The 22,930-nt window shown below is 39.6% G+C and overlaps 1 protein-coding gene across 5 annotated transcripts in view; it reads left to right on the top strand.

Moving 5' to 3' along the window:
• The window catches only part of LOC102689135 (sodium/calcium exchanger 1), a 174,503-nt gene that overhangs the window by 146,340 nt on the left and 5,233 nt on the right, over positions 1-22,930 (top strand). For all 5 annotated transcript variants that reach the window (XM_069179873.1, XM_015362608.2, XM_006638520.3 and 2 more), the window contains 3 exons: positions 2,316-2,446; positions 4,599-4,698; positions 19,045-19,320. In XM_069179873.1, the coding sequence (XP_069035974.1) occupies positions 2,316-2,446; positions 4,599-4,698; positions 19,045-19,320 (507 nt within the window). The remainder of the gene's footprint in view (positions 1-2,315; positions 2,447-4,598; positions 4,699-19,044; positions 19,321-22,930) is intronic.

A 22,930-nucleotide genomic window follows, 5' to 3' on the forward strand; every position in this document is an offset into this window, starting at 1 on the left:
CCATTTACTGGGAGTCTGTTTGGTATTTAAAGCAATCCGAAAGATAGAAAAGCAAAAGATAATGCAAAAAGCCTTGATTTTCAAGTATTATGGCAATTTCAAGTATTATGGCAATTGGATAAATTCCTCCAAGGTTAACTGGTACTGTACTTTTAAATTATGCGCTCCATGATTTAAATCACATGCATAACATAAATAAATGTGGGCTCTCGCCACAAAAATAAATAAAAAAAGATATAGTGCAAGCATTTCTGGTCATTAATAATCATATTCCAGTGCTAGATAGAGATTTGGCTTGTGTTTTAAACTGTAGTTCTAAAGAGAAGTGTTTAGTCTGTATTTCAGTTTTCTGCATACCATGTACTGCCCTGGCGAATTGTACTGTAAAGACAGGGTTAGTCAAGGCCACGTCTGAAGGAATACATGAATAATGAACTCTTAACATAGGTCACAGGATTTGAAGTTGTTATTTATTCATTAAAATCGAAATAAAAAATGTTTTAATAAGTCGCAGGTCGCAGCTTTGTAAATAGGACCGCCTTTATTTTCAATGCTGGCTAGGATCATATTTATTTAAATTACATTTGAACGCAGTTAGGCCCTGAGTTTTTAATGAACTCAAAGATACTCTTTTGTATGCAAGAGTCTCCAGATAACATTTTCAACATTCCTTTGTGATCTGACATGTGGATTAAAGACAAACTTGATGGTATGTGAACTTAAATGTTCCTAATAAATAACCTTAATAGCAAATACTATTAAGTATTTAATAAAACCAGCAGAAGAATTATTTCAAGAAAACACACAGTTCTTTTTGATGGTATACTGCCCAGTAATTCATTTCACTGCACCTACTGTGGTCCAACCATCTCGGAGGGCACTATATATTGTGGTGATATAAGTGAAGATTTCACAGCTGAGAAGAACTACTGCCAGTTTATTTTTGTGACGGTAAACCCGATAAACTTGAGACAATGACCAGACCAGAGTACTATATAACTTCCCCTAAAGAGAGTGGCATAATTCTATCAGAAACAAAAGGGAGAAACAATCTAGAAAGTAAGTAACTCAAGAAGCATGAAGAGAAATGGTACACATCCACAATATCTTTAAAACTAATTCCCCTTGCAGTAGATTGGTAAATGCCAGCAGTGCAACCAGGACCACATTAGAAGAATATATTGGGTAGATGCCCAGTTTAAACAGCATAGACAGAATGGGTTTGGGTTGTAAAGACCCCTATTACACTGTGTTAGTCACCCATGTCCCCCTTTAAAGGAGAACACAAGAATGTTTTTACTTCTTCTTATATAATTAATTTGAACCGCACCCCTCACATAGACACGTAAGAAACATCATATCTGAAAATTCAATTGGCTATGAGCCCTTGTGGCTAAAGACTGCAGAGGTCTTGCAGTGGATCAGATAGCTGTTGCAGTTACAGCCTGATGTGTTGGCAGGTTCTGTCTTCCTCTGCAAGACCATCATTACCTATACAGTTATTCTTGTTATAGACCTACAGTACATTTTATACTTCTTAGGCCCATTAATCTTGTTTTTTTTAACAAAATAGCTGGATTCCAGCCTGCTTTTCCACTGCAAAGCCATTTATTTTTTTCAGAAAACATAGAGTAGCAAACCTGGTATGAGTCATGAATAAGTTTCTGTTGACCGGTTGCTGCCATATGAGTCACATTAGACATGTATGCATTTACTTTCCCTTTTCCTCCGTGTGCAGAAGCTTTCTGGTCTTGTTAGATGGCATTTCATGGGTCCACCTATATATTTTCCAATCCAACCAAAACATGGGCTTTTGTAATACAATCTCATTTTTTTTACATTTAATTACTGTTTAGAAACAAACACCGTTTAAGATTTGTCATTTTCTTCGGTTAGACCATTTAATCTCACAATACAGTATTTACAGGACCATTCCATTGCTTGTAATTAAAATGTAAGGTGACTTAAATAATGTATTGGTAGAAAAGCACTTGCCTTTCATTATTTTCTTACACACCGTGAGAGGAAACTGAAATTGGATTACACTGAAACATGGAAACATTTGTTGGGGGAACTGATGAATTCTATGCCATTTATTGACAAACTTTCTGAAAGATCGCCCTGCCTGAAGCATGTCTGACTAAGCTTAGTTTTGATGTGGAATGGCTTACATTCAGCAAGACTCTGCAGCCCACAGCGTAGCTCCTAGTAAGACACAACATTCCAGGTTCTTGATCCTCCAGATAAGCTTTTCAGGAACAGGCGGGAAAAGCTTCACTAATCTAGCTAAACTTCCAAGCTGTTCTCTTTTGCAGAGGAAGGGGATGAAACGGAGCCCCTGACTGGCAAAGATGAGGAGGAGCGCCGCATCGCAGAGATGGGCAGGCCCATGCTTGGAGAACACATGAAACTTGAAGTGACCATTGAGGAGTCATACGAATTCAAGGTACTGGATCAGGGATGGCTGCATTTTATACATCTCCTTCCTCCTTGAGCTTCACATGCTGTAGGTTGACGGGTCTCCTTCACTGTTCTTGACCAACTGATTGTGCCGGAAGGGCGGCATCTAGTTTTGTGCAGCAGAAGCCTCTACAGGGGTTTCGCCTTCAAACGAACCTGACCTTTCAAAGCTGACAACAGAGGAAACCTCATTACAGGCCTCAACCAAACTAACTTGCAGAGAGCAAACTTAGAGAGAGGAAAGCAGAGCCTGTCAGAGCTACAGTACTATGCAGAGAGGCTTGCAGGCCTAAAACCCCAGCAGCCTTGCTGGTAGCAGTCAGATCTCTAGCCATCTTATCACTTTTGAGATGATGTCCTGGGACTCGGTTATGTGGGCAAATCCTATTAAGAACGAAAGAGATGAGGCTTTTGAATTGCATCAGTCTACTATGAAGAGCGTAACCTGACAATGATGTGTTTATAATCCAGTGCCTCCAGAAGTGTGAAATAGCAGGGAAGATTCTTTCTTGTTTTGCTTTTTTTTTTGCTTATTTGTTTATTGGGGAGAGGGGGAGGGAAGGGGAACGGTGGTGGGATAGAGAATTGAGTCTTGAGCATCCCGTGGTTAGCTAATAGATTCTTCATCGATATTGCATATCAGAGTCACTAGAGGGTTTTCAGTTTCCTTCCTGAGAATCCATACTTTGCACAGGGCAGATCAATTTGCATCATGACTTTCTGCCTACACGTAGCTCTAGTATTTCTGATCTCTGTGTAATGCTGGCTATGTCAAGCAAGCAATTTGTAAATTTGAATTTCTGCAATATTTTTATTCCTCTTGTTAGGATGAGTAGCTCTTAGAAGGGAGTCCGGTCTTAACCCATATCTGCAACAGGTCAACTTTCAACCTAGGGTCCAGAGATCACCATCCCTAGTCTAGTGGTGTGTGAAATCAGTACTTACACTAAGCACAGTGGAGCTGTGAACTTGCATTTGTAATTTTAGGTTTTTATCATTAATGGAAGTATTGATAGTATTAAATATTGTCTTCAGTTTTGATTTTATATTCCTAACTGATATAAAAGATCCAAGGCTGAAAAACATCATGCAGTTATTAGTGTATGTTCTTTGTTCTTTGGTACCATTAAAATATTATTTGACAATACTGAGCATTACACACAGTGAAGTAACTGTAAACTGCATTGCCAGAGGTCTTTAAGGTCTTTCAGTTTTCATTTGGGGTGTTCTAAAGCGTACTTCATGTATTGTGTATCTTTAGAAAAACAAGTTTTAGGCATTTTGGCATTTTATCTTGAAACTATGACAATGAACCCAAAATAACCTACATGTGCACATGTTAATAATGGTGCATCCATACACTCAAAGCCAGGAGAATTCTAAGCTTAAAAAGATTGGCTAATATTCCAAAGTTACTTGGAAAACCACAGCTGCCACTGGAGAAACAATTGGTCATTCCCAACTAATTTCTTTTGTATTTTAATCTAAATGTATTATAGCGTGCACCTACATGTGGATGAAAATTCATTTAGAAAAAAACTGAGCATCATTATCATTATTAGACAAACACTGTTCTCTAACTGTAAATTTCATACTTTGTGCTGGTAACCTGAAAGAGCAATGCTTTATGATTGCTTTAGAAAACACCAACCCTAGACATTATTGGTTCAAATCAGAGAATAAATATGCAGTTTTTATTGTGATGCATAGCTTATCATACCATTGTGAAAACCAGCAATTCCCAGGCAGAATTCCTTATTTTACCTCACTGTGGGCCATAGTAATTCTGTCTGATGTTACCAAGTTTAGAAATTGCCTTAATAAAAATGTGCCTTTCAACTAAAAAGATTGCAGTGCTCTCCAGCCATGTGGATTAGCATGCACCACATGTTCTTCAAGATCCTGTGTTGCTGTGGAGTCTTTAAGCTCCAGTGAACAGCTGCCTTGTGTGACTTTTATGTATTGCTTCAGAGCGATGTAATTCAGTGACTTTATGATAAAGCAGCTCCTTCAAAAAATAAAAAAACAACCTTTGCTTTTCCTCCGTTTCTGCTGGGAAGTGTACTGTAGTTAGCGTGCTGTAGTGTAGTGCAGGTTGGCTCCCAGGAACTCAGTGTTGCTGGTTTGTCTCTCCACAGAGCACAGTGGATAAACTCATCAAAAAGACGAACCTTGCCCTGCTGGTCGGAACAAACAGCTGGAGAGACCAGTTTATTGAAGCCATCACAGTCAGTGCTGGTAAGTATAGGCGGCCCGAGATCACCGCGGTAGTGTCTGTTTGGTGGTAGCAGGTCTAAAGGCATCACAGCAGATTACTCTGTTCCTGGACATTTGCTAACTACAAGAATTGGGAGTTAGTAAATGTGCATTGTTGCTCTAGACCTACAGCATGTCTGTTCCAAACCTTTTAACTTCAGGTATGTAACAGTATGATATAGCGTTGGACTCCAAGTCATTTTATCCCCCTCCAGTGGCCACAACCTGTATTACTTCAGGTTAAATCCTCCCAAATGCTTTGTTCTCCACATAGTTATGTCTCTGGATGGTTGTGTATGACAACTTTTAGCGTATTAGAATATGAACAGGACTACTCTGTACAATAATAATTGAATCCCAACCTTTTTTCAGAAAAAGCTTCAAGTGTGCTTGTCTTAAAGTTGCCATAGAACGTAGTGTTTGAACTGAACACGAAGGACACAGAATCCAGACACACGATGTGGTCTGTGCTGCTTAGAGGTGGTAGTCTGGCTTCTGTTGAAAGTGCTGTTTATTTTCATGCCCTGGTTTCATGGCAGAGGTGATTGTGTATGTACTTCCATTTGCCATGGTGTTCAGTTAAACGAGGGTTTTTCAATCCTTTGCCTGCTGGTTTTTGTTAGACAAAATTAAATAATCGAATCCTTGATAGACCTTAATGCCACCCGTTCATGTTGTCCGGCAGCCCTAGTTGCCTGTCCTGCAGTTATCAATAAGTAACAATCTCTTGATTTCATGACATAAAAAACCCAATTTCCGGTCAGTTAGTCTGAATATCTGACATTTCCAGCAGTTTAGTCTGTATGCTCTAATGACCGAGGAAGCACTGAAGCAAAGCTGACACCAAAGGAGAGTGACTTGTACTGCTTTCCCTCATAAAATAGTTACTGCGGTAAAAAGACAGTAGCATGCAGCAAAGCAACATAAAAATTGTAGTTTGATTGTTCATGCAGGACAAAATCTGTGAAACCATAACGAGTAGTTTGTACTTTGTTAGGCGATTGGAAAATCTGCAAATGAATGTACCCATGTACTTACTATATTCAACTTTCTCAAGATGTGGTTAAAAATGTGATATATCTCAAAAGCAGGAGAGACACAACTGCGGTCTTGTTCTTGAACAAAAAATAAATCACTATAATAGAATTTAAGGCTTATCTACAGAGGGAATATCCCTGCTTTGTTTATGACACGCAGTGCGGCGTTTTGAATTTGATTCAAATTTTCTCCACACCGCAGATGAGGCCCAGAGTGCTTTGGTTTCATTTCTGGTGATTAAAATCATCCATTTCCCATCATCAGGCCTTGTTAATGAAGGCGTCTCTGCATCATTTAGCCTTCTGTCCCCCACTCGGAAGCATGAATAAAATGCTGCAGTGCCGATTGCAGGGAGAAAAACAGCCCCCACACTTGAGCCTGAGAAAAGGGACACATCTCTCGTTACCGTTTTATTGTCAACGAGGGAAAAAAAAAACCTTGTCTGGAATGAAGCAGTTACTCCAGTTGATAACTCCGCTGACACTTAAAATCATATTAAACTGCAAGAGTGACTGTGTTCTACTGGAGGAGTAACCCATTCTCCTGGAAAACTGCAGAGAAGCAGCTTCTAATCTTTCCTTCCTGGGCTAGAGGCGAGGAAAGGGTTTTCGAAGAATCATCCCTCTTCCGATGAGGAAGCCTCAGAGAGCTTTGACTTCCCAGATCTCAAGACGCTCTTCTGAAAGTGTGAATCCGACAGGCCGGTTGTTCAGAGTGACCCACAAAAACTGCTTACTCATGTAGCCAGGTGTGAAATCTTGTGTTCTCCCCAGGGATCTTATTTATGAAGCATTTCATCAGCAGGCTAATTTTATTCCCCTTTTTAGCAAGAGGAAAAGCCAACTGCTGGTGCTACGAAACCAGAAATAAGCAAGTGAAAAACCTGCTGTGACTGAGATTAACATCCTCTTTGATATAATATGTGATTCCTGATAGCTACGTTTCCTTCTCCTGTAGGAAGGAAGCAGGTGTCATGTAGAGGCTGTGAAAGTTCGGTGATCGTGGTTTTGTCTCTTACTGTACATCGAGCGAGAGTGAGTTGTTTTCAGACTGTACCAGAGTGTTAAGCCTTCTGCTGTTGAAGTTATTCTCCTATTGGTTTTTTGGCACATCCAAAGAGCTAAGCTGTTTTACCGGAGACCTCTTAACTTCATGACTGGATGTGTGCTTACTTCAGATGCAAACGGAATATTAAGTCTTGAATAATTGGTCACATTCTTTTCAGACAGCAGCTCGGATAATGGAAGTAAAAATGTCTTTGTTTTCTAGCAGGCACCATACATACTTGGTTTTAAAAATAATTACCATGGAGAATGCACTCCAGTGATTTAATTAAAAGTCCTAAAGACATTGGAAGTCATTCTGAATAATTAAGAATTATGATGTGCAATATATAGTGGAGTTACTTAAAAGAAGCAAAACATCAAAGACATTTCGACATGCTCGTTCATTTAAGCCTGTTTTTCTTAATTAATCTTCTCAGAGTCAAGTACAAAAAGTCATTGATTTAAAGGACCAATAGCAATTGCTAATAAATTCCTTATTAGTTATATTGCGTGATATCAGTAAAGTGTTGTACTGTGAAAGCACTCACACACTGTTTTATTTTTTTTGTTCTGTTCTGTAAATAGACAAAATAAGCATGTGCTTCTCCAAACACAAGTAGTCTTTAAATGGTGCTGCAGACCTGGGTGAGTGAGAATGGTTTGGTTTCGATAGCACAACCTTTAGCAGGTCAAACCCATAAACAGTATTTTCTGCCACATCTTGGATTTGTAAATGAACAAAGACCAGATGGACCAACTAGCTGCTTACTCCCAGAAAGTCCCAATAGTGCAATACACAGGCTTGTGTTGGCTGTAGGCTGCACAGAAACAAACAGAGGCTGATTCTTCTTACAAAGGGCCAAAAAAAGTTCCTCTTAGGTGTGAGGGTGTAAAGAAGTGTCTTTAGCCAAAATACGTGTTTTTTCTTTCTTTCTGCCCCTCAGCTTGGAATTACGCTCTGCTTGTTCAGACAGCAGTATAGTTCTGAATTGTCTTTGTATGTAAAGAAAACCTCAAAGATACTCCGCTGTAGAGTGAACTAAAGTTTAAAAAAAACGCTAATGTTAGGGGTGTACTGGGAGTCACATGACAGTCTTATTGAGATCCTCATTGGCTGTTAGACCGGTCTTTGTTTTGCCATACTGAGGCAGCACGTTCGCCAGCTGCTCTGCTTTGACCTGTTTTGACTCAGCAGCTCAGTAACACCGACTGATTAGGTTGTCTGTTGTTAGAGAAAAGAGGATCTGGTAGGATGATGCCTTTAGAGGTGAGGTATCAGTTCAGTCATTAATCATCCTTGCTCAGGAGCGAACTGTGATGGCAGGGGGATAGGAATTGAGCGATTGGACAAGCTGAGCTTTCCTGTTATTTGTTTTTAAAGTTATTGCAGTGACTTAAGTAAAAATCCTTTGGTACTCCTGGAGGCGTTATGTAGCAGGATAAACTGAAGCAGGAGGTCAATGTGACCACGCTGCTGGAGCTTAAACTACCCACCTGTTTTTCTTTGCCTCAGGTCATGTAGCCTAAGGGATACTCTAACACTCAAATGAAACGCCAGCACAGTGGGACTAAATAGTAAAATTTGAAAGCAGTGCTCCACCCACTTATTACCTTACAGCCACTGTGACCTTCTGCTCAGAATGTTGCACCATTCCAACATCGGTGATCAGCAGCATCGTTTGTCTTTCTCTTTGGTCTGCATGGTTCTTTCCTGGTCTTTCATTATCTAGTCTCAGGATTCCAAGGCACTCACAGCATCCTTTGGGTGCTTTTAACGTTGTTTAAAAGGATTTGGTTGCTTAGCTGAGACTAATATCTATACAATTCTGAGCCTGAGGTTCAGTTTGATCTTTACCAGAAGCTAACAAGGGCGAGTGCTATAATAATTGTAATACCGGTGTAATACCTGTAATACTGGTGTACTATCCAGTGTAAAATCTGTAATAGTGGAGTAATAAGTGGTATAATACCTGTAATATGTAGAGTAAAGAGCTCTTGTCTTTCAACTTAATATTCCTTTGAAAGCATTTTTTGAAATTATTATTCTGGAGCTGTATCCTATAAAAACATGGATGAGTTAAACGTGTTGCTGGCTAACCTAATGCCTCCAGGGAATTGGCTTCAGTGAGATTTATGTTGGGTTTTTACTGCCTTCGGCTCAGGCAGGATATGCGGTACGGATGGCTGTAAATTTCCAACATCTAATTATCTTAGCTTTGCAAAGGCTGACATTACCTTAAGAGAAGCTGTGTGGATGTGTAACACATTTTATGCTTCCAAATGATACTTTGTTCTACTTCTATGTATTTGTTTTATTAAATTGAGCTTCAGTATGTGCAGTGACTGGTTGGGGTGTGTCTGCATTGTGAGTTTCTTTTCTTTCTAACTTCCCATAGAAATTATTTCTTGTCATTTTGACAAATAGGCCCTATAAGGAGTCAGCCTTTTTTTCAGTCTGCGTTGTTCCTCGGTAAAATAATGAGAAAATTTCAAGGGTCACAGATTCCTTGTGCTTGTCGGCACCTTTTTGCTCTTTTCGTTTGTGGTAGAGGTGTGTGTCCGTGGGGAGGAAGAGTTGCATTAATGTCAGTGTCAATTCCTGCAGGAGGTAAATAAAAGTGTGATTCTGGTCCATTCTCCCCATGCTGAGAATTTATTGAAATTGTATTTTTTTAATGTACAGTGCTTTATGGAGGCTTTTTTGAAAGGAGCTTTATAAAATAAAGTTGTACTGGTTGGTGGTACATGTGCTAAGCAAACGTGAGAATTAATGGATTTCTTTGTCCTGCCGGGTTCTTCTGAGTCATGTCCTCATTCATGCAGCACAAAGCGATGGGCAGCTATGTGGGCCCTTGTAGATGTACCCAAAACAAATGAAATGAAAACTCTGGTGCTCTTTACTGCCTTGCCCCATTATTATAGCAACAAGTCAATCTCTTGATTTAAAAGAAGAAAAAATAAATTAATCTAAAATTAATTGTGTTACGTACAGTCTGGCAGTTAAAATCTTCGATTCTGAGTGGCTAAGCCAGAAAAGTGGTGGTCCTTGTTATGTGCTTTAAGGGATTCAGTCCTGCCATTCAGAGCCTCGTCTGTGTCATTAACAATGTCATTATGCATTTTTTCTAATATCCCCCCTCACCCACATTCATTTGAGATTTAAGGTAATCTGGTGCATTTGTGTTTGTGACTGAAAACTCAACCCCAAAGTTCTGCATTTTCGCCTGTCTGTGTCTTTATCTGTTACCCCAGTGTGGACTTTAAGAGAACAAGAGGCCCAGTGGTTCAGAAATACATGGTCTTCCTCCCTCCTGCATTGCCATGTGGGTCGTGTTGGTAAGACCAGTGGATTGGTGACTGGCACTTCCAAACTGTGCAAGTAGAAAATACTATGCAATTAAATTTAATAAATACAATTAAAATATAATCACAGGTCATAATTTCTCTCTGTAGGTGGCTGTTCAAAACAATATCTAAGGTGTGACCTGCAGAGGTTAAGGAGAAATTGAGCCTGGGAGTGTAACAGCTCAAGCCTTTTACACAGGCTGCTGTGGTTTTACACACTAGTCCTGCTGTACAGTCAGTTACCCATAGCCAAGCAGCTTAAGAAGCTCTCCTCTCAGGTCAAGCAATAAACAAGTAACAGGGCGGTGGTAGAAATGGTCAATAAACCTTGGGTAAACACAAGGTGATTATCTGTGGTAATTAGAAGTAATAGTATAACAAAACAAAGTCTCAGCTTCTTCTCTTTTTTTTTTGCATGAGCATTTGTGTCAGGCCATGCATGGTTCCTAAAGCTGAGATCTGAATCTCTTTTGCTTTTAATATGGTAGGGTAATAAACATTACCTAGGGGAATGATGTTTTGCTGTAGTAACACAGATAACTTGATGACTTTCCACTTTAATGTGTGTTCATGCTGTGTCTCCTGGTGGTTTTCTCATATTCTCAAGACAGAAGGGAATTAGGTTAAACCTCCCTCCCATTCTGTTCATGTGCTGATGGTTCGTTTCTGTACAGCTCATTCTCCCAAAATGGTTATGGTAGATCCCCTGCCCCTAGAATAATCTTGTTTGTTCTATTTTAGGACTCAGAAGGGAATGAGGCTGTAATATTCAGGCACTGTAATATTCTAATCTGATTCATTTAGAACTTATACAGTATTAGAAAATATTGACAGAGGAAGAGACTTTCACTTCTGGTCGATGTGAATTTGTGACATGAATATTAATTATAACCAACCTTATTACAATCCCTATCACCTACAGTATAATAGTGCTAATAGTACTAACAATCAATGGTTTATGCTTTTTCTGTGACAATATTAAAGGCACTCTGGTAACTTTATGAAACAAGTGGTAACTGTTCTGCATTTTAAAATAAAAGCAAATGTATTTTTAATAAATGACACCAATCTTTCTTGTGCATTTTCCATAGCAAGTTTAAGTGGCATTTTGTTACTGTGTGCGGAGTAATGCCGGTTAATTTGTCTTAGCCATCGAGAGTTGCAAGTCTAAAAAAGAGGTGTTAGTGGGGCCAGCAGGGGGCGCTCACCCTGCATTCAATGTGGGTCCTAATGCCCCAGTATAGTGACGGGGACACTAAACTGTAAACAGGCGCCATCCTTCGGATGAGACGTAAAACCGAGGTCCTGACTCTCTGTGGTCATTAAAAATCCCAGGGCGTTTCTCGAAAAGAGTAGGGGTGTAACCCCGGTGTCCTGGCCAAATTTCCCATTGGCCCTTACCAATCATGGCCTCCTAATAATCCCCATCAATGAACTGGCTTCATCACTCTGCTCTCCTCCCCACTGAGAGCTGGTGTGTGGTGAGCGTTCTGGCGCATTATGGCTGCTGTCACATCATCCAGGTGGGGCTGCACATTGCTGGTGATGGAGGGGAGTCCCAATTACCTGTAAAGCACTTTGAGTGGAGTGTCCAGAAAAGCGCTATATAAGTGTAAGCAATTTTGATGATGATTATTATTATTATTTATTATTATTATTATTATTATTATTATTATTAAAACGACAAAAGAGCCGGTTTGTCCTTGCGTCGCGCCAGTGACTCTCAAGAGTCTTTCTCTGAAGCTCAGCGGACGGATCCAGGCGCTGATGGCTCACGCTAGCTCAGAGCAGTCGCAGAGCACGTCATGTAAACTCAAGCAGCCATTCTTCAGCGCTGAATGGAAAGTAGTTAAGGGCCTGTGTGACAAATTTACAACCTACATTCACAGCTTTCGGTTTCTGTGAGCCGCCCTGGTTAAGAGCATCTGCAAAACAAATAAATTACATTAATAAAGCCGAGCAATTGCATACAGGTTTGTCAGAAATTACAGGGAGCACTTATGCAGATGGGTTGATATTTTTCTTATTGGCTTTTAAGTTACCAGAAAGAAACCTTGCTTGCAAGACTCAGAACATGACTCAAGCTGCCTGTTGAATTCCCACGCTGTTCTCCTTCTGCATGCTGACTTCAGTTGTCTCAGTGCTGTTTCATGCCTTTACAGAATGTGGAAGGAATGCTTACTGGGATATCCAAATACACTAGCACCAAATTGTCCACGAATCATCCCTGCCTCTACCACAAGTCTCATGAAAATGTATTCTTGCGCTAGCTATTTTCAGCCTGCACATTAGATTTGTTAATTAATTTTACAGAGGCACCAATTAGCAGGAACATCACTCTCTGCCAGGACTTGATCTGATAAGCGATTCTTTTTGTCTGATGAGGAAATTCATATTACACAAGTCACCTGGGAACAAAGTGGGGGAAGGCAATAGATAAAGGAAGCTAAAAAATAAAGCAATAAATAAGAAGGAACTCCCTTACTTTTCCTACCTATGGTGATAACTTGTATCAGTGTTCCTGGTCTAGTCAGTGTGGCACACTCCACCTTGATGCTTCCAATACTCTTCTAGACCACCTCGTTAACAATGCTCATTTTCTTCTAGACCACCTGATTTACAATCCTACTTCCTTTCTACACCACTTGATTTACCTCATTCTCTTCTAGACCAACGTGTTTGTGGGTGAAAAAGAAGCAGACACTTTAGATACTAGATTTATAAGGCAATCTTCAGAGTGAACGTTTTCAGAAAGTACTCATTTATTAAGGACGGCATGATTAATCCCCCCAGGAATTAAGTCCAGCCAGCCTGTTTGTTTAATACATAACCCACAGTGAGCAATGTGATACCTTCAGCACGGACACAATAGATGGGGGATTTAAGGCCCGTTCGCATGCTTTCTCCTGCTGTGACCTAAAATTGGAGAATCCCAGGTTGCCCACTGTTTAGAGCAGTTCTACGTTTCAGTGAAAGAGCTGCCTTAAGAAAAAAAAAATCAAATTGGCCCATTTGACTTTCCAGCCATCATGTTATTTATTCACTGGCTCAGTCCCTCGGAATGATCAGAATCCCTCTGCCTGCCAGAAAACTTGGCCTTCCTTTGAACAGGTCAGCTATCATGCAGAACACAGACTTTAGCTCACTAAGGCCCTGGAGTACTGCTCAATGAGGTTTGGGTTGTTGTATGCGTTTTTGGTCTCATCATGTCCCTTGATAGCAAGAAACATAATTGGTTGTTACCTGATTATTTTAAAACCTGTTTTAATCAAAGCCGTGTGGTGCAGTGGCTGGGGTCCTAGACACATAATGGAAAGGTTGTGAGTTCAAACCCCAAGCATGACACTGCTGTTGTGTCCTTGAGTAAGATATTTAGTTCCAATTTGTTTTCAGTTGGCTTACCAGGTTGAATAATGGTTTGAGACTGAGTGGAGTCCCTGTTAAATCATTCTAAATGCTTCCTGTAGAGTTACATATCCTTCCAATCAGGGGGAGATTCACAGTATGAATTCTTTTATACAGCTTTTTCTACTCTTCTCTCATCTCTCTCTGATAATTAACAAATAGGTATGAGGACATAGAACATATTAGCATTCCTATGACAAGTGCTTCAGTGCCAGAAGGGGATTTTCTGTATTTAAGAAAATCTACAATTACACAAGAGGAAAGAATGTTGTTTTTGGTAGCTTTTATATTCAAGACATCGCATGTTAATGCGTGTGTCAGAATAAATTGCCAAATCATAACAATTTATACTTAAATATGACAAAACATGAATAAATGTTTAAAACAAAAAATATTTTCTACCTCTAAAGTGGAAACCACAGCCCGTTTGCAAAGGCATGCTTTTAACATTTTTTACATTGTTAGTGCATTAAGCTTTACTTTTATTTACGGTGTCAGAAAAAATGTCTGCTAAGCCAATGTTAAATCTGTATGACGAGATCATTGAGTATGAACTCTTAAAGCCCATTCTGTTACAAGCCATCACCACCCTGAAATTGAATTTCCTTCTGTTTATTGCATATATACTTCATCGTGCAATACTAATCTACTGGCCTGTGCATGAATTTTCAACAGGGAAGCCGGTTCATTTTATTTTTGTTCAGTGTGAATTTTCTGTGTATTCTTTAAGCTGTGTTTCAGCCTTCAGCTTAATGTGGGGAGTCTAATCATACATTGTTCATTAAAACCAAAATTAGCAAAAACCACAAATAATAAAACCACAAAGTCACCAAGTACATGTGTCCATCATTTGGCATTTAAAATATTTTTTATTGAGACTATATACTGTAACGCAACGGGGGCTCAGGCGGGCGCCCTTGCCGCATCTGGTCGGCCCCATCCCGCCTGGAGGCTCGAACCCGGGACTTCCGCGTCTCTCTGCAGCGACCTAGCCCCGTGAGCTAAAGAGAGATCTCTCTACAGCCCAGTAGCTGTAGTCCTGCTATCACAGGGAAGGGCGGTGACGTCACCCGCTCTGGTACGCCGGCTCTTACACTTGTCGGCCGTAAGCGTTACAATACATTTTAGGCAATGGTAAAATCACATCAGATCATAAGAAAACAGGCCTTATGAAGAAGTACAGTATCTTCTTTCATGACTTAGGATCTTGCTTAAGGTGTCTGAAATGATGACTTCACAGCTTCTCATATGTTGGCTTGTAAACATCAAATCTCCTTTTCACCTCCACATGGTCCCTAGGAAACTATAAACAAAACAGACTGAGTCAATCAGTCTAAGAAATTCACAATCCCTTACCATCACAATTCCAGAAAAACAACATTTGAACAAATGATCTTTATGATGATGATGAATCCAAGTGACAGCCATGTGGAAACACAATAGTCCTTCAGATCAAGTCTGCAATTTTTTCATTAAAATTCTCAAAGTTCTGAAATGCTCTTCATCTGTTGGGGGGGAAAATGAAATATTACTCTTGTCACATTTTGGAAATAAATGGCCTTATACATTTTGCCTGTTGTGTTTCTGTGGTTACTGGCTTTAATAATAAAATTGCTCAGGGATCTCCTTTGTTGTGCAGTGCTGTGTGAGTTGTTTTGCACAGCCTTGTGACTAAAGCCTTTCTGTGTAGCTCTATTTTGACTCACATCGGCAATAGGTAGACTTTGCAGTACTTAATCACTGGATACATCCTGCCCAATCTTCTTAGAATGACTCTAAATGTGAACATTGTTTTTAGATATGGGTACTGGGTGACACCTAGTAGTGTCATTACCCTGCACAAAATACTAGCAGTCTTTATTAGTCTTCCTTCCCTGACCACACACACACAATGTACAGGTGAGCACGGTGCAATCTGACAATTTGACTAGCATGTGTGTTCTAAAACAAAATTCAAAACCAGGATGAGTCAGAGGGAGTGAGCAGGTCTACTCTTGAAACACTGAACATGAGGCCGCTGTCGGCCTTTAAACTTAATTAATCAAAGATTTTGTAACGAGCTCTTCTCTGGCTGCCAAGTGAATTTTGCTGGTCTTGGGATACCACTGGCCATTTAACAGCGGGTGGGGGGGGGGTTTCCAGGCTAATTATCAGTATTTTATTGTGCTTCATTAAGTACAGCACTCTTTCGTGAATTCTGAAAGAGATGCTCCTGGCTGGTGGGGAAAAGGAACTTGAGATAAGAAAACCTCCAAAAGAGGCTGATTACCAGAAACAGCTCTGTCAGCTACGGTTCTGTATTGGATTCTGTCTTGGAAATGATAAACAACCAGGCTGTGTCTCCACACCGCTTCCTCCTGGCTGGAGAAAGGGAGCAGTTACCCACTCAGCCAAGAACGTGCTTTTAGTTAAAACTGACCATAGGTCACCTGATCCACTTGAATTGGAGGCAGGCTGCCCCCCATATTTGTTCAATGGACCAGACATATGATGCAGTTTATCTTGGAGAAAATGATGGGTCCACCATTAAGTTTAGCAACTATTTGTGAACTATTTTGAGACTTTGAGCCTCCCTTGTACACCCCAGATCTTAATGGGGCAGCTTTGACTTCAAACTCTAGATGGACTGCAGTCTGCTTCATTATTACCTGCAGCTGTAGGCTGGATGTGACACATGCTCAAAAATGAGCTGAAAGGCCAATGTGCTAAAGAAAGGCACTACCAAATCAACCGAGACCTTTTCCGCCTTTCAGTAATTTATTCATTTTCATTGCTTTCATCTATAGTAATGTTATTACATAAGGGGCTGGATCAAGTCAATCTCACAAAGTCTAGCATAGCTTCAGATATGTTATCAGATCTGTTCCACAGCCTTCCAAGAAGGAAAATTCTTACACCAGAGCTTGAGAATGTCCTAGGAACAGCTGGGAGAGTCCAGAATGAACCAGGTCCTGTAGTGGAAAGAATGAATGAAATTTACCAGCCCCTGCCTGGCAAGTCAAACATAATCAATAACTCCAACACCGACCCCCTTAATTAAAGGAGCCAAACGTCATCAGAACCTCCCATGTCACCATTGGCTGTTGCAGATGTTTTGGAAAAACGCTGTACATTAAACTGAGCTTGAAACAAAACACACAGAGTAATGTACTGCATGAGATGCCTTTGTGAAAGGCATTGGGTCAAACAGGCCTAACAATAGATTGATTTCAGGAATCTTGCAGTTTGTGCTGGGTGTGAGTACTTTTTCTGGTGTTCAGCCAGTGACTGAGAGGTATAGCTCCTGCCATTTTTGTCCAGTTGCTGCCGGTTGTTTCCTGATGGGATCCACAATCTGGAAAGAGGTTGTGGGTTTGCTTTCAACCATCAGAGCCACACAGAAAAAACAAACCAGCAGCACTTCTCTTTTCAGTCCCCTCTTCTTCAGTGCTACTGGATAATTATTTGTCTTAATTTTCCTTTGCTGTTATGCTGAGCATCTCAAAATATAATCTATACACGTTTTAAGCATAAATTCTTTAATAAGAACTGCAGTGACATACAATGTAAAAATATGAATGTATTCTTTGCATCACACCCTGGTCAGCAGTAACATGTTGTGACGCAACATCCAAACATTCCATTCATTTCAAAATACATCAGTGCAGTGAACAAATTAGAGCCTTATTAGCATAAAACTCCAGTGATAAATATACTCAAATTCATTTCTTTCTGAAAAGTACTGTATCTTTCACTTTTTTAATAATTTTGCTAATCCTTGATAAACAGCTTAAACAGTCACCCACCACACAATTTTCTAAAAATAATAGTTGCTGTCTTCGAAATAAGTTCTGCTGTGCCTAAATGGAGCATTTCTGAAGCATCCTAGTTCAAAAAACTCTTTAGAGAAAAAAGAGGAGACTGCAATACAGGAGTGGACCTAATCTCCATGTTTTTTTGCTGTCAGGTTTTGTGGTTTCCTACAGGAATTGTGAATAATTTGTTTGATATTAAACCATAAAACAAAAAATGGGAATGACTGCTTTCGCATGGCAGTGGTGATTACTGTGGAAATTGGATTATTTGTCAACTTCTTGGCAGCCAGTATATGTAAAGCCTGTAAATTTATTCCTGGTGCATTATGGTACATTTTTTCACCTTCATTGCATGCATGAGATAGTTCAAATAATAGATGCCACTTTTATGCTGTAAGAGTCTTTTGCATAGCTGATATGTGTGAAGTTCTTCATTCTTAAGCTTTAATGTGCATTTTTGTTGCTTTCAATTGTAAACATGAGGTGTGATCTGCTGTTCGCACACAATTTATAACCTTGCGGGTAATAAATAATAGGTGTTGGTTTATAGACTTTCTTCTTCATTGATGCTGACATGTGTTACGTGTCGCTAGCCTGTAGATGGGGAAGCTGGATAAAGGTGACCATGCAACTCTCCACAGATCTTTTTACACTTGTTGATATAGAATGCTGTGTAAATTGATTTTTGTTGTTTATTCAGCTACATCCCTGGCTTCTAAGCTTGAGCTGGTTTGGTATTTGATGATTTTTCCTTTGAGTTGCACCAGGAAATGTAAGGTCTGTAGTTCAACCCATGTTATCAAGTGCTCCACTAGATGTGTTGTACAGTATACACTATGTTAAATAGGTACCATTATTATAATACCAGATGTATTCAGTAATGTGTTAAGTGACATTCTCCATATACCCCTCTGCCACTGTGAAAAGTTATCTGCCCATCATTACTAAAATACAAATTTAATCAAACAGCGAATTTCAGAATACTTTTCCCCCAGCTTGCAGTAATTGTTTCTGGCATTCAGTTCTGGATCAAATCTTGACCATCACAATCTTAAAGTTCCCTATTGCCTTACTTTCATCAGGAGTCTTAGAGCAGAGCTCTGATACAACATACGACCCAGCACATCCAATTAACTTTATGCTGTTCCTTTTCCATTCCAATTAATTATAAGGTTACAGTGTCCAGTTTCCCAAAGAGGAAAGGAAAAGTACACCTGAATCGAGTAGAAATTAGGGTTTTTTAAATGCAAATGTTGCTCCTTGATTGCATGCAGGCAAAACCCACCAATGGCCTGATAAATTCACCTGAGGGCAAAATGAAAGTTGCAGCAGAACCCATTTTAAACTAAATTCTTCATTTCCTAGAATATTTCAGTTTTACACCTCTTAATTGATTGCCAGGACACATTATCCCCTGCACCTGACAGAAGTATCTTCACGGCTCAGAAACTGAAGTCCTGAAAATAATATACAGTACATTGTATATGCAAATATATGTTAGTATATATACTATACTAAAAATATACTTTATTTTATACAGTATATAGTAGTTTATATGTTATATTTTATATAGTGTATGAAAATAGTAAAATATATGATATACAGTATGTTGTTTAATTTAGTAATAAAAAACATGTCAGCTATATTGTGCTTAACTGATGTCCACCCCTGTTCTGTCCTGTCCTGCGATGGGTGTGCAGGTGAGGATGACGATGACGACGAATGTGGCGAAGAGAAGCTGCCCTCCTGCTTCGATTACGTCATGCACTTCCTCACCGTGTTCTGGAAGGTGCTGTTCGCCTTCGTGCCGCCGACGGAGTACTGGAACGGCTGGGCTTGCTTCATCGTGTCCATCTGCATGATCGGGCTCCTGACCGCCTTCATCGGCGACCTGGCATCCCACTTCGGCTGCACCATCGGCCTGAAGGACTCCGTGACGGCCGTCGTTTTTGTGGCGTTGGGCACATCTGTCCCAGGTACGGCGCTTTTCCTGCCTCCCCAGCTCCCAGGTGTGTCGAGCCAGGCTGCTTACAGCGAGCAGTGTGGGTCGTGAGCTGCTGAAACTTGGCAGGCGTTCTAACCTTTTACTTTGCGAGTCGGGCTGAGTGATTTCGAGACTTCCGAAGAGTACTGGTAAGAAATTAGCAAAAACGAATACCTGTGAATGCTGGGTTTGTCCAAGAGGGGTCAACCTGAATATGTCTCAGTTTGTTCTTAAATAACAACAAGCTGCTGAATGAGGCATTTCAATTCCATGCAAGTGGCCCAGTTCCACATAACCTGAAATATAGGTTCTTGTTTTTCTGCTGCTACACAGTACTACCCTTCTACTTTGAGAGCACTAAAGCTCATTTCCAGATTTCATTTAGATCAGGTGTAATTTCATTTTCTGACCCCCCTTTTTCAGATTACAGTTTTATGATAATGATCCTTTCTGTGGCACAGAAGCGTGGCATTGATTTTTATACTAAGATGACAGACAGTACATTTGCGTGATGGATTGTATCCCTTTTGCTCACACCTCATGGGCTAATAATTCCAAACATGTCAGTCCTGTCTCTCTGGTGCATCAGGCAGGCTCAGATTAGACTAATTTGTTGTTCTTTTGAGTCGGTAATGAAAGTGAACTAAGTTTCTTTTTACACTTTGTATTATGTGTAAATATTCAGCTTTCTAATAATCTTTTTCATAATTCCTGTAGGAAGATACACAGTATAGAACTCTGTAAACCCCCATTTTTTACAAGAGAAGGACACACAGCTATCCATGACCCAGTTCTTATTTAACTCGTTCAGTTAAAAGGCTTGGATTTGTCAATTTACACTTAAATGACATTCAGACTTTTTTCGAAAGAACTGCAGCTGAATGCACATACAGTACAGTAATACATCATAATGATAAAGTTTCCATCTTCATACAGAGAATTGCTGTCATATTTTTCATACATCTCTCTTATATGTATATGAAATATACAGACAGTAGTTGAAGTGACAGTATAAAATGTGCTTGTGGTGTTAGTGGTGTAGAACAGGAATGCTAAATATAGGACAAATTCAGCACTTTTGTTGGTTCCATTTAGCACTTGCAGAGTCTCATCAACAGTTAACAGTATGTGTGTAAAATAATCCTTAATGGATAAAAATCCTTTCATTTTATTTTTCTTTAAATAAGAAGCAAACATACTCAGCAATGCCAGTTTTTCAAAAGCCATTGCCTTGAAAAATCTATATTTACATCTCAGTGATAGATATAAAAGTAAAGAGATGAATGTAGAAGTACAATTCCTTGAAATCCTTCAAAGAAATTGTCTCCCTTTTTACCTCATTAGCAACCACTTTTAAATACAGACCTAGACTGTGTGTGATCACTTAACTGCCGGCTCTCCTGGGATTGAAAAATGATTTTCTTCTGCAGAGAATCATTTGTTGCATGAAGTGGAAGCAAGGGGGTCTCAACTGCATGTTCCTTACAACATATGGGCTAGTTCTTGAGCAGATCCGCAAGAAAAAATGGAAGAAAATTGCACCATGGAAGTGTGCGCACTTGGTAGATATTCCAGAAAAGCTCACAGCTGTAATTGCCTCCCCTAAGTACTGACTCGGGGGAGTGAATACTAAGGCAATCAACTTATTTTGGCGTTATATTTTTCTTCACACATTTTGCTGGCATTTAATTTATTTCACTGATGAAAGTGTTCTGTTGGAGCATTCAAGTTTGGATTAAAAATATTGACTTTCAAAAAATGTTTCGACATCATTTGTACTTGAGGTAAATGAGACATCGTTGGAAGGGGGTTAGTGCTTGTTGCAAAGTGCAGCACATTTTGTTCTGCGGTTTCTTTCTTCGCTTGTCTTCATTGAGCCCCTGTGTCAAACAAATTAGGGCTCCGTTCCCAAAGCTTTCAAAGCTCCGAGTCTCTGGGGCTTTTCAGACCTGGGCACTGGAAATGGTCAGATGTTTAAAAGGTACAGCCAGCATAATTAACAGTGTGAACAGCGTTCTTCCTGTGTGAAGAAGTGATTCTCCAAGCACACAAAGAAGCTTTTTATTCCTAAATCAAGAAGATTTTGCTGGTGTGATGTACAGTAGGATGTTCCTCCTGCATTAATGAATGTCGCTCACATGATGATTGAATAATTGTTACTTTTTCTTTTCTGTTACACTAAATTTGTACTGGTGTTATATTGGATAAATGGAATGCATAAAGCTGTAGCAGCTTTGTTAATGAAAGTGGGACGTTTCAACACTGCTTGAAAGGCATAGCAGTACGGTATTGCTTTTGTTAGACAGCCCTCGTTCAAGAGCTGGGCCTGGTCATTACTGGGAACCAGGTTGCTGTTGTAAGTGATATTGGTGGACCAGTAGATGGCATTCTTTATCTGGACCAGAATTTCCAAACTTCAAGGGGCCCAGGCACACTTTGCTGTAGGAGATATTGTTGTTGGTATGATACTTCATTTTAGATTAAGGTTTTGTAATTTAACAATAATCTGTTGTCTGGCATCTTGGATAAATTCTCTTCTCGGCTTGTGCAATCTAACCCACAGTCCCGTCCCCCCCCTCCCCTTAATTAAATTAACAAAGACCATTCCTACACCTCCACCTGACCTGCTATGTAAGTGAAACTACTGGATGATAATTACTGCACTTCAGTGCTAGATGAAGTCAGTCTGAAAGTAAATACAAGTAATTATAAATATAAGGTAATCTGCACAAACATGAGAAGAAAAGGCAGAACAAATATAAGTGCTATAGTATAAGTTATTTCCCTTTTATATCACTGTGAAACAAACATTTATCATCTGAGGTAATTGAACAGAAATGGATTAAGTAATTCTCATATAAATGTATTAATATAGATACCAGTTAGAGCAAAATACACAGTTCTTCAGGAAACTCCTCCTGTGCTGAGGTTACTATATTAATCTACTTTATCCTAAGTGCTTTATGACACAAAATCAAGATTAAAAAGTGCTTGAACTGGGTTTCCCACTTTGGCTTCAAAGTGGTTTTCTTTAAAGTGGTTTGAAACTATCTGGCACATGTCTGATTGGTTGAAGGTGTTTTGGGAGAAGTGATTTTGTGAAGAGGCAGATACAGCATTTTTAAGCACACAGCCTGATAGTGTCTAATTAAAACACCGGAATTCCTGAATATTAGTCTTACTTTAAATCTTTATTCCAGTTCAAGACATTTTATGTTCTCACAGCTGCTAATTTTTATGTTGGTTGGCAACCAGTTTGATCCTGTCCTTCTCCAAATTCATTTTTGTATCCCACTGACTGATTGGTCAAAGATGTGTAGGTGTGAATTCTGTGAGAGTTGTTTGGGGAATTATTTTTTTTTGGTCATTTCAAATAACCAGATTATTTTGTTTGTAAAACTTCCTTATCAAGCAATTTAGAGCCTGTAAAAATTCTGCTAACAAAAAACATCAACAACTAACAACTGTATCACAAGCAATGAGAGGTTCCTAGGTTTGTTTTAATGAAGCATGGTTATTTGTTAGCTTGCTGCAAAGGCCACAGGCTTTATGAATAGAGAGACATCATCACCCATGAGAGTCACTGGAGACATGAATGAGCA

This window comes from Lepisosteus oculatus, chromosome 17, assembly GCF_040954835.1.
Source record: "Lepisosteus oculatus isolate fLepOcu1 chromosome 17, fLepOcu1.hap2, whole genome shotgun sequence".
Lineage (NCBI taxonomy): Eukaryota > Metazoa > Chordata > Actinopteri > Semionotiformes > Lepisosteidae > Lepisosteus > Lepisosteus oculatus.